Below are 13043 nucleotides of genomic sequence, written 5' to 3'. Positions count from 1 at the left end.
GACACAGAGAGAGAAGCAGAGACACAGGCAGAGGGAGAAGCAGGCTCCCTGCAGGGAGCCTGATGTGGGACTCGATCCCAGGAACCTGGGATCATGACCTGGGCCGAAGGCAGGCACTAAACCACTGAGCCACCCAGGGATCCCAACGATTATACATTTTTATTTTAATTTTTCTACTTAAGTGTATTTAATTTTATGGTTGAGTTTTATTCTGTGGCAAGTGATCCTGCTTTTCCATCTCTGAAAGTAAGTGTTCCCTTAAAAGCGTATTGATTTAAGTAAAAAAGGGGTCACTTATAATTATTAATAATATACTTAGAGCGTGGAATTGGCAAGTCTTTAAAGTATAAGGCAAACCACTGAAATGTGGGTGATACTGTTATTCAGGGCCTGCATGGAAAGACCTGGGGTACTACTGTCTCACCTACTAATTGAATGAATGTAAGTCAGCAGCTTCCAAACCTGTCTGTATTTTGGAATCACCTGGAAGGTGGGAGTTATGTCTTCAAAACTCCTGCTGCCTGGCTCCTGCCCCTGCAGATTCTGGTTTAACGGGTTTGGGGTATGTCCTGGGCTTTGGAGGTTGTCACCAGTCCCCAGGTGGTCCTAAAGTTGGGCTCCTTGGGAACTACTGCCACAGCACATTCTTTGATGTACCCAAGTCTTAGTCTCCTTGTCTCGAATTTGGGTGTGTTGAATGTCTACCATACAGGATCTGCCCTGGGCTCTGTGTCCTTAAAAATATAAGCAAGTGCCTTCAAGTGCATGACTTTTTTTTTTTTTTTTTTTTTTTTTTTTTTTTATTGGTGTTCAATTTACTAACATACAGAATAACACCCAGTGTTTGGCTCAGGTTATAATCCCGGGGTCCTGAGATGGAGTCCTGCATCAGGCTCCCTGCAACGGGCCTGCATCTCCCTCTGCCTATGTCTCTGCCTTTCTCTGTGTCTCTTGTGAATAAATAAATGAAATCTTAAAAAAAAGAAAAGAAGAAAAGAAAAGAAAAGAAAAGAAAAGAAAAGAAAAGAAAAGAAAAGAAAGAAAAGAAAAGAAAAGAAAAGAAAAGAAAAGAAAAGAAAAGAAAAGAAAGAGGATGAAGAGAGTGGGGAGAACCAAAAGAAATGTAGAAAAAAATGTGAAAAATAAGCACAGAATAAGGTAGTAGAAATGGTCTAAATGCTTACCAGTAATCACAAAGCAAACAGATTAAACTTTACAGTTAAAAGACAAAGCCTGTCAGACTAGATTTTTTTTTTTAAAGATTTTATTTATTTATTCGTGAGAGACACAGAGAGAGAGGCAGAGACACAAGCAGAGGGAGAGGCAGGTCCCATGCAGGTAGCCTGATGTGAGACTCGATCCCAGGTCTCCAGGATCACACCCTGGGCTAAAGGCAGCGCTAAACCGCTGAGCCACTCGGGCTGCCCCCAGACTAGATTTTTAAACTGTTTATAGTGGCCCTTGACAAGCTGATTCTAATATTTATACGATGGTGCAAAGAGCCAAAATAGCCAAGATATCTTGAGGAATAAGAAGAACTCAGTGCGAAGATTTGCCATGCCATATATCCAGACTATTTATGAGACCATGGTAATTAAAGCAGATGGTATTGGCACACAGATAACAAAGGGAAAAATGGAAAAAAATTAAAAGTCCACTCAAATATGACCCACTCAAACCTGACACATGACAAAGCTGGCATTGGAAATTAGTAAGGAAAAGATTGACTATTACACAAAGTTTACTGATTTTTACATATGGAAAAAATAAAAAATAGACTTCTACTTCATATCACTCAAGTACAGACAGATTGAGGACTTACATGTGAAGGCATTTTCATCTTTATGACTTGAAATAGAAAGTATTTCTTAAACAAGATAGAAAAAAGCACAAGCTATAAAGAAAAAGAATGATACATTTGGCCATATTAAGAGTGAGAACTTGGGTTTTATCAAAGACACCACAAAGAATGAAAAACCACAAAAATGATGTTGACAACATATATAATAGACAAATGAACACCAACTAGAATATATTTTAAAAATACCTGCAAATCAATAAGAAAATGTACAAAATACTGAAACAGAAATTCATAGTGGGACTGATCCTGCCAGCCACGGGGCAACTTTTCTCTAAATAGCCAGTTGGGCTGGTGATGAGACAGGGTAGGAATGTCTTTTAGTCTTTGAGTTCCGATAAAATACAAAAGGTTTTTAGATAATGCCTGAAGAGTAGGGCTAAACATCGTGTCTACCATCAGAGCTGTCTTCCAAGGAAACACATCCAAGGCCTGGCTACCTCCCAGCCCATGCAGTAGACTGCTATCCAAGTGTATGCTTAGACCACGTAAGCCACCGTTGCAAGCAAGCAAGGCCTTCCCCCAAAGCCTAGGGCTCTGTGTGGTGCCTGCTGGTCCAACTCCTCTTACAGTCACTTCTACATCCTCCCTTATCCATGCACACGAGGGAGTGAGACAGAGACCTCAGGGGTTTGTAGGTTTTCCAAAGGAATAGAAAGTGGAGTTCCTAACAAGACAAATTCTCACCAATGGCAGTACTTCTAAGGAAGTAGCTTGTTAGATTTGGAATAGCCTGAGAAGGAAAATAGTAGAGCAGCCCTTTTGGAGAAAGCCATTTTCCCAGGGCCAGCCCTGCATCTCTTGAGCTTTGCAGTGTTGCTCACCCTCTTTATATTGTCCTTGACATGATTCCTTTTTAAATAGAAGTTTTATTATTTTGTGCACCTCAACTGATCATGTGAATGAAAGAGTAACCATTGGAAGAGCTGTATATTTGCTTCACAGACGGTCTCTCTCCTTACAACAATACTAGGTGATAGTAACCTGACTGGCCTACCAACCTAATTCAGTGAAACTCATTTGGGAGAAACCAGCTTTAACTGTTTAAAAATCACTACTTCACTCTGTTAATTTAACAAGGATAGGAATGACTGTGCCAAAAAGTTTTCTCCCTTAAAAAAAAAAAAAATTCACAGAAGTATAAACTTGAAAGGCCAATAAGTATAAGAAAAGATGTTCAATCTCCTTAGAGACTGCAGAAATATGAGTTAAAACTACAATGATTCCCTGATCTTGATTTCTAATTACTATTGCTCTCTAAAATCTCCTTGGAGAAATGGCTGCTTTCTGGACTAGGCTAGAGAAAATACAAGATTATTGTGAAAAGTCTTCTTATATGGGAAAGTAAGGAAGTACAGGGGGAAAAAAGAGGACATTTCAAAGAGATCTATGAGCCAGTGTCTTCATCTGTAAAAGATGGATATTAACAGTGACTTCCTTCATAGGATGTGTGCAGAGGATGAAATGACATAATGTTAACACAACATTCAGTAAACACTTGGTGAGCATTCACTTCATTTTGTACACATAAATGTTTGTGATATTATGAAATTTTCTTGCAAGAAAAGAGTATTCAGATTTCTATTTTGTCAGAAATTATTTTTTTAAACAGGAACTGTTCAATTATTTTCTGCTTAAACAGGAACTGGTGGCTCGATATGTGTCATTGATTCCTTTCTTACCTGACACTGTTTCATTTGCTGGCATCTGTGACCTGTGGAGCACATCTGATGTAAGTAGTTCTTTCTCACAGATTTACTAATTTGAGCTGACTTCATTGAACATTGGCCAAAGGCTTGTATAATCTTAAATTGCAACATTCATTAGTCCTTATAAAATCCATTTGGTCATCTGTTTAGCATACTGAGCTAAATTCTGCAGTATTTTTTCTTTCTGGTTCAGTTTGCCCAAGTTTAGAAATTAAGAAAAAACTATTTGCACCAAAAATAAAAAAAACATTTCAGAAGTCTTAATACTGATTTACCCTCCCAGTATGACCTTAACAATATCCCAGATTTATTTATTAAAAAAAAACTTAACATTCTCTATTACATTTGGAACTTGCATATTCCATAGTTTATGGGCTTCTTAAGGCACACCATGTCATTACTGATTCTGCATGTACTTCCTGGTCCACTATTATATATCAGACATTGTACTAAGTTTGGGCTATGAACAAAATAAACATTGCCTATGCCCTCATAGAATTTACAATCTATGTATGTTACATAACATGCAAATGGATCTTATATGAAGCGAACACATTATCACAGGTATTCATTCTGCTTCTGGATTTCATGTGGTACTGTGTTTGCATAAAATTAAACAATATCCTATGACACCCTTTGAAAGATATCTTTAAACCAAAGAAATTTAAGTACACTTTAAATTTTTTCATTCCTCAGTATATTTTGTTAACATAATGTTGACAGTATTAGAGGTAGCATTTCTACAACCTCAAGACATCTAAAGAAAATACACAAAGAACAGAATAATTCATGTGCTCCAGACTCAGACGAACTTTACCACTCCCTAGGGATCCCTCACCGCTCCCTGTTTGCACTTCCTCATCTATAAAATGGGAAGATGAGTACCTCCCTCAAAAGTTTATTCTAGGATTATTCTAGGGGGAGTTAAGGCATGCAATGTGCTTAAAACTATTTGGGAGCAGGGCAGGGGGAGATATAAATAGGCAAAGCACAAATGATTTTTAGGGCAGTGAAATCATTCTGTGATACTCTGATGATGGGTGCATGTCATTACACATTTCTCACAACCCAGAGGAGGTACAACACCAAGAGGGAGCCCTACCATAAGCTGTGGACTCTGGGTGTTGGTCTATCAGTTCTAACAATCATACCACTTTGTGGATAGATATTGATACTAGGTGGGGGCAACAGTAGATGGGAAATCTCTTCCTCCCAAGTATGCTATGAAATGAAAACTGTGCTATAAAAATAGTCTTTAAAAAATTATTCGACACATGGTGGGCTATCGTAAATTCAAAATGAAAAGTGAAACTTTGAAATTTGTCTCCCCCACCCAAAGTCTTGATTCTAGAAATCCTTATAATCAGTGTCAGAGAAAATACCAATGTTTGTTTGTTCATTTCAATGAATTAGTGAAAGGGACCATAAGGGAAAGGAGGGAAACTGAGTGGGAAAATTAGAGAGGAAGACAAACCATGAGAGACTCCTAACTCTGGGAAATAAACAAAGGGTTGCAGCATGGGAGGTGGGTGGGAGGATGGGGTAACTGGGTGATGGGTGCTAAGGAGAGCACGTGATGTGATGAACACCGGGTGTTATACTATATGTTGGCAAATTGAGTTTAAATTTTAAAAAACAAAAACAAAAAACATAGTGCCAAAATCTGGAAAAAAGATTTTTAAAATAGGTCTTCTACTTTAAGGCACTAATTTTAACAGTGAATTTTTTAAAATCCTGTATGGCCAATCCAAAATGAAGCAGTCAGTCAATACAACATACTTTTTCTTTTCTTTCTGTCAGCAATTTCTGGATCTCCTAGCAGGAGATGAAGAAGAGCATGCAGTATTACTATGTAATTATTTTCTCTTTCTGGGAAAGAAGGCCTGGCTCATGATGGGCAATGCTATCCCTGAGGTAAGACCACTCAGGCTGGCTCCAACAAAAGAGAATAGTTGTCTAACATGCTTGTGTTATGTTCCAGATTATGAACTAATTTGCATAACGATCCTTTGAGTTCCAAGGGAAGTGGCCCAGAGATTCCACCAAGGTCAGAGAAAAGCAGTGATGAGACGTGAAATGGTTTTTAGTGGTACTCGGACTCTGATCACTGCTTCAGTTGGGGGAGCTTTTTTTGGCAAATCTGAACTCTTTGCCACTCAAAGGCCCCACCTGCTCACGTTCCTAAGAATTTTGATTCCCTTGGTGATCGAGTGTTACTCATGCTAAGGGATGAGTGAAAGGGATCTGAAGAAATGTGACAAGGTTAGAGATCTCTCCTGTCATGAACTGCTTCCTCCGGCCTCTGCTACTAACCAGCAGGCAAAAGGAAACACAGCAGATAACCCCAGAAGCAAAGAAAATAATGTTAGCAGCTATATTTTCATACTATTGTTACTTTTATTAGACTGGAGATGGCAACTATTAGAATGTTTCCCCAGCCCATGCAAATGTCCCTAAATTTGGGGAGAATTAGGATCACTTGGAGCGTGAGTTTACAAAATTCATGAGTTGAAGCAGCGTAGTCAAAGACTGTATCAAAAAGAGACACAAGTTTCCAGGAATCCTGCGGAATTAGGTAGTACAAGTTGCCACTGGGCAGGTAGTATCACGTCCAAAAACTAATTCATTCTCCACTGTTATCTTCCAGGGAGCCGAGTACAAGGAAAAGAATACTAGGCTAGGAAGTCACAAGGCCTGAGTTCAAAGGTCTGCCCATTCCTCATGAGCTGTGGGGCTCAAAGCAAGTCAATTCACAACTCTGGGCTTTATAAGGAAATGAGGATAATAAATTTTGTCCTGCCTTCCCCGGAAGGCTATTGTGAGCATCAAAGGAAATCCATACATAAGCAATAAATGGATAAATGCTCACTATAAAAAAGTAATAATAATATTCCAATAATATAGAAGTATTCAGAATAAAAAGTTAAGGTCCCTCTTCAGGCTCCAACTCTCAAATCTACACACCACCCCGCCCCAGGTGTATTCACTAACAGTTTGGTGTGTATCTTTTCAAAACATCTTCTACACATTTACATTATTATATCTAAACTACTAATTACGGTATTAGAAACAAATAGTATTCAGAGATAATCAGCCTTCTATATACTTTAAAAAAATATTTTATTTATTTATTCATGAGAGACACACACACACAGAGTGGAAGAGACATAGGCAGAGAGAGAAGCAGGCTCCATGCAGGGAGCCTGATGTGGGACTGAACCCCAGGACTCCAGGATCATGCCCTGGGCCAAAGGCAGATGCTTAACTGCCAAACCACCCAGGCGTCCCAGCCTTCTATGTACTTAACCAACTATCCCTATTTGGTCTACTATACTGAACTAATAAATGCAAACATTTTGCAAAAAGGAACATTTGATTTTAGTTTTTAAATCCAGTGCAACCTAGAACTTCAAGCTAATTTTCATCATTAGCCATAAATTTTAGAAATGAGGGGTCTGGCTAAAATAATGAATTGTGTGTGCAAACTGATCTTGACCTCAATTGCATAATTGGAAACTGTTTTAATGACTATTTTCCTTCAGGGTCCAACTGCCTATGTGCTAACTCGGGAGCAAAGTCACTATTTAATATGGAATCCCTGCAGTGGACATTTTTATGGTCAATTTGATACATTCTGTCCCTTAAAAAGTGTGGGCTGTTTAATTGGTCCTGATAATGTAAGTATTACCTTTGGATGACTGTTGCTTTCGTTTTTTTTTTTTTTTTTAATAGACCTACTGATTTAATAATATTTTATGTATCAAAAAATGTATAGAAACATACACATAGAACAGTTATAGAAATATAGTGTCAAGCACAGTGGCAAGACTGTCTGTCCTAAACTTTCAGTTGAATTAGTCCCCGGATTCTGCAGAGAAGCACAATGACGTTAAGAATATAGAACTCAGATTCAGAGGACCTGAGCTTATGTCCTGGCTCTCTCCTCACTTGTCTCTTCCAAAATAGAGTTTATAAGTACCTAACTCAGGGCTTTTTGAGAAGTAAGTGAGGCAAATTTATCACTTGAGAAGACTGGGTCCCTCCGTCTTCTTCCTCTCTCCCTTCTCCCTTCCTTCCATCTTTCCTTCCTTTTTTCTTTTCCTTTTCCCCTCCCTTCCCTTTTTATTTTCTTTTTAAAGGTCTTATTTATTTATTTGACAGAGAGACAGAGCACAAGCAAGAGGACTAGCAGAGGGAGAGGGAGAAGCAGGCTCCCCACAGAGCAGGGAGCCTGACGTGGGGCTTGATCCCAGGACCCCAAGATCATGACCTGAGCCAAAGACAGACACTCAACTGACTGAGCCCCCCAGGTGCCCCTTCCCTTCCCTATTTATTTACTTGTTTATTTTTTTAAAAGATTTAATTTATTTGAGAGAGAGAGTGTGAGTCAGGGGGAGAGGCAGACGGCAAGGGAGAAGCAGGCTCCTTGCTGAAGAGGGAGACCCGATGTGGGACTCGATCCCGGGACTCAGGGATCATGACTTGAGCTGAAGGCAGACACTGAACCAACTGAGCCACCCAGGTGCCCCCCCTTTATTAAAGAGAGACTCCCAGTACCCACCAGGTAATTGAGGGCAAACTTAATTATGAAGCGTACCATATAGGACAGTAGTTAAAAACATGAGTTATGGGGGCAGACTACCTGAGTTTAAACTTCAACTTCATCATTTAAGAGTTGAATGAGCTTGGGAAAGTTTCTTATGTCATTTAGCCTCAGCGTCTCATTGGTAAATGGAAGGTAATGGGTGCAATGACGTCGAAGAGTGTTGTGAGCCATGAAGCAGATGATCAGTGTAAAGCAGCTAACACACAGGGAAAACTCTATACTGTTATGATTGTTTTTATCGTCATTACCTGTCTTAATGGTCTGAACTTTATGCATCTGCTAGAAAAATCATTTCAGCATGTATCCCCAATGTTTTTTTTGTTTTTTGTTTTTTTTTATTGAAGTACAATGAACACACAGGGTTATATTAGTTTCAGGTGTACAACTTGATGATTCAAGAATTCTACACAGTACTCAGTGCTCATCTCAATATGTGCTCTTGATCCCCTTTATGTGTTTCACCCATCCCTCCACCTACCTCCCCTCCAGCAACCCTCAGTTCTCTGTATTTAGGGGTCTGGTTTTTTGTCTTTGTTTTGTTTCTTAAATTCTACGTATGTGTGAAGTCATATGGTATTTGTCTTTTTCTGACTTATTTCACTTAGTGTTACATCCTTTAGGTCCATCCATGTTGTCACAAATGGCAAGATCTCATTCTTTTCTGTGGCTCAGTAATATTCCATTGTGTGTGTGTGTAATTGTTTTCATTTTCTTTGAGTAAGTACGCAGTAATGGAATCATAGGATCATATGGTAATTCTGTTTTTTAATTTTTTGAGAAAAAACTATTTTCCACCGTGGTTGCACCAGTTTGCATTCCCACCAACAGTGCACAAGGGTTTTTTTTCTCCACATCTTCACTAACACTTGTTGTTTCTTGTGTTTTCTATTTTAGTGATTCTGACAGGTGCGAGGTGAGATGTCATTGGAGTTTTGATTTGCACTTCTCTGATGACTAGTGATACTAGAAATCTTTTCATGTCTGTTGGCCATATGTATGGCCAAAGAAATTTCTGCTCATGTCTTCTGTCCATTTTTTAGTTGGATTAGTTGCCGGCTTTGTTGTTGTTGTTTTGGTTGCATTGTTCTTTATATATTTGAGATGCTAACCCTTTATCGGATATATTGTTTGCAAATATCTTCTGCCATTCCATAGGTTGTCCTTTATTTTGTTGTGTCCTATGCTGTGTAGACGCTTTTTATTTTGATGTAGTCCATGTGGTTTATTTTGCTTTTGTTTCCCTCACCTCTTCTAGACATATCTAGAAGAATGTGAATATAGCCAATGTCAGAGTAATTACTGCCAGTGCTCTCATCCAGGATTTTTATGGTTTCAGGTCTCATATTTAAGTCTTTAATCCATCTTGAATTTTTGTGTACAGTGTAAGAAAGGAGGCCAGCTTCATTCTTTTGCATATTTTCCCACCACCCTTTGTTAGAGACCATCTTTTTTCCCATTGCACATTCTTGCCTCCTTTTTGAAGATTAATTGACCAAATAAGCATGGGTTTATTTCTGGGCTCTCTATTCTGTTCTGTTGATCTATTTGTCCATTTTTATGCCAGTACCATACTGCTTTGATTACTACAGATTTGTAGTATATCTTGATATCTGGAATTGTGATACTTTCAGTTTTGTTCTTTTTCAAGATTGCTTTGGCTATTTGGGGTCTTTTGTGGTTCCACACAAATTTTATAATTATGTATTCTAGTTCTATGAAAAAAATGTTATTGGTATTTTGATAGGGATTGCACTAATTCTGTAGATTGCTTTGGGCAATATGGACATTTTAACAATATTTGTTCTTCTAATCCATGAGCATGGAATGAATATCTTTCCATTTTTTTTGTGTCATCTTTAATTTCTTTCATCAGTGTTTAATAGTTTTCAGAGTACAGGTCTTTCACCTCCTTGGTTAAGTTTATTCCTAGCTATTTTATTTTTTTTGGCACAACTGTACACAAGATTGTTTTTTTAATTTCTCTTTCTGCTACTTCATTATTAGTGTATAGGATTGTAACAGATTTCCGTATATTAATTTTGTATCCTGCAACTGAATTATCAGTTCTTGGAGTATTTTGCTAGAATCTATAGGGTTTTCTTTATATAGTATCGTGTCATCTGCAAATAGTGAACGTTTTACTTCTTCCTTACCAATTTGAATGCCTTTTCTTTTTCTTCTGATTGCTGTAGCTAGGACTTCCAGTACCATGTTGAATAAAAGTGATGAGAGTGAACATCACTCTCTTGTTCCTGATCTTAGAGGAAAAGTTCTGTGTTTCCCCCACTGAGTTTGATGTTAGCTGTGGGTTTATCATCACACATGGCTTTTATTATGTTGAAGTACGTTCCCTCTAAAGCTACTTTGTTGAGAGTTTTATCGTGAATGGATGTTGTACTTTACCAAATGCTTTTTCTTCATCTGTTGAGGTAATCATATGGTTATCTTTTTTCTTATTAATGTGATGTATGACATTGATTAACTTGGAAATATTGAACCACCCTGTATCCCTGGAGTAAATGCCATTCAATCATGAATGATTTTTTAAAATATTTATTTATTAATTCATGAGAGAGATAGAAAGGCAGAGACACAGGCAGAGGGAGAAGCAGGCTCCCCACATGGAGCCCAATTCAGGATTTGATCTCGGATCCCGGGATCACACCCTGAGCCAAAGGCAGAAGCTCAACTGCTGAGCCACCCAGGCGTCCCTCATGAATGATTTTTAAAAATATATTGTTGATTTGGTTTGCTAAGATTTTGTGGAGGATTTTTGCATCTATGTTCATCAGAGATATTGGCCTATAGTTTTTTGTTTTTTTTTTGTAGGGTCTTTGGTTTTGGTGTCAGGGTACTGCTAACCTCATATAATGAATTCGGAAGCTTTCATCCCAAATCTATCATTTGGAATAGTTTAAAAGGAATAGTTATTAACTCTTCTTTAAATGTTTGGTAGAATTCACCTGTGAAGCCATCTGGTCCTGAAATTTTGTTAGTTTTTTTTAATTACTGATTCAGTTTCATTGTTAGTAATTTGTTCAAATATTCTATTTCTTCCTGATTCAGTTTTAAGTTACATGTTTTTAGGAATTTATCCATTTCTTCTAGGTTGTCCAGTTTGTTGTTATATATAATTTTTCATAACATTCTCTTAAAATCAGGGATGCCCGGGTGGCTCAGTGGTTGAGCATCTGCCTTCAGCCCAGGGCGTGATCCTAGCGGCCCGGGATCAAGTCCCACATCGGGCTTCCTGCATGGAGCCTGCTTCTCCCTCTGCTTGTCTGCCTCACTGTCTCTCATGAATAAATAAAATAAAATAAAATATTTTCTTAAAATCATTTGTATATCTGTGGTCAGTTGTTATTTCTCCTCCATTTGTGATTTTTAGTCTTTCCCCCCCCCCCCCCCTTTAAGGGTCTGGCTAAAGGTTTATAAATTTTTTTATCTTTTCAAAGAACCAGTTCCTGGTTACATTGATCTTTTCTACTTTTTTGTCTTAGTTCATTTTTTTCTGCTCTAATCTTTATTATTTCCTTCCTTCTACTGGCTTTGGGTTTTGTTGTTCTTCTCTTTCTAGCTCCTTTAGGAGTAGGTTAGGTTGTTTATTAGAGATTTTTCTTGTTTCTTGAGGTAGGCCTGTAAATTGCTATAAACTTCTCTCTCAGAATAGTTCTTACTACATCCCAAAGATTTTGTTTTTCATCTTCATTTGTCTCCATGTATTTTTTTTTAATTCACCCTGATGTCTTGGTTCAACCAATCACTTGTTTAATAGCATGTTATTTAGCCTCCTTGTATTTGTGTTCTTTCCAGATTTTTTCTTGTGATTGATTTCTAATTTCATAACTATTATGGTCTGTCTTTTTTATTTTATTAAGACTAGTTTTGTGGCCTAATATATGTTCTATCCTGGAGAAAGTTCCATATGCACCTAAGAAGAATGTATATCCTGCTGTTTTTGGATTAAATGTTCTATATATAACTGTTAGGTCCAGCTGGTCTAACATGTCATTCAAAGCCACTGTTTCCTTGTTGATTTTCTGTCTGGATCATCTATCCATTGATATAAGTGTTGTGTTAAAGTCCCCTACTAGGGATGCCTGGGTGGCTCAGAGGTTGAGCATCTGCATTCAGCTCAGGGTGTGGGCATGATCCCGGGTCTGGGGATTGAGTCCCACATCCAGCTTCCTGTGGGGAACCTGCCTCTCTCTCTGTCTCTCATGAATAAGTAAAAAAAATCTTTCTTTAAAAAAAAGCCCCCTACTATTATTATATTACTGTCATTTTTTTCCCTTTATGTCTGTTACTAGTTGCTTTATGTTTTCAGGTACTCCTATCTTGGGTTCATAGATATTTACAATTTTTGATCATCTTCTTGGATATCCCCCTTTTTGTTATGTAGTATTCTTCTGTGTCTCTTGTTATAGTCTTTGCTTTAAATTCTATTTTCTCCAATATAAGTTTTTTTTTTAAGATTTTATTTATTTATTCATGAGAGACACAGAGAGAAACAGAGAGGCAGAGACACAGGCAGAGAGAGAAGCAGGCTCCATGCAGGGAGCCTGATGTGGGACTCGATTCTGGAACTCCAGGATCACACCCTGGGCTGAAGGCAGTGCTAAACCGCTGATCCACCCAGGCTGCCCCAATATAAGTATATTTTTTAGATGTTATTTATTCATGAGGGACACAGAGAGAGAGAGAGGCAGAGACTTGGGCAGAGGGAGAAGCAGGCTCCCTGTAGGGATCCTGATGTGGGACTCGATCCCAGGTCCCTGGGATTATGACCTGAACCAAAGGCAGATGTTCAACCACTGAGCCACCCAGGTGCCCCTCCAATATAAGTATTGCTACCCCAGTTTTGTCTTGC

The 13043-nt window shown here is 38.3% G+C and overlaps 1 protein-coding gene across 6 annotated transcripts in view; it reads left to right on the top strand.

Moving 5' to 3' along the window:
* The window catches only part of CC2D2A (coiled-coil and C2 domain containing 2A), a 137278-nt gene that overhangs the window by 113134 nt on the left and 11101 nt on the right, over positions 1-13043 (top strand). For all 6 annotated transcript variants that reach the window (XM_077877082.1, XM_077877073.1, XM_077877098.1 and 3 more), the window contains 3 exons: positions 3501-3590; positions 5368-5481; positions 7110-7244. In XM_077877082.1, coding sequence (XP_077733208.1) covers positions 3501-3590; positions 5368-5481; positions 7110-7244 — 339 coding nt within the window. The remainder of the gene's footprint in view (positions 1-3500; positions 3591-5367; positions 5482-7109; positions 7245-13043) is intronic.

This window comes from Canis aureus, chromosome 2 (genome assembly GCF_053574225.1).
Source record: "Canis aureus isolate CA01 chromosome 2, VMU_Caureus_v.1.0, whole genome shotgun sequence".
NCBI classification, from domain to species: domain Eukaryota; kingdom Metazoa; phylum Chordata; class Mammalia; order Carnivora; family Canidae; genus Canis; species Canis aureus.
The sequence above is the reverse complement of the archived record's forward strand: the minus strand, read 5'-3'. Positions and strand labels throughout refer to the sequence as shown.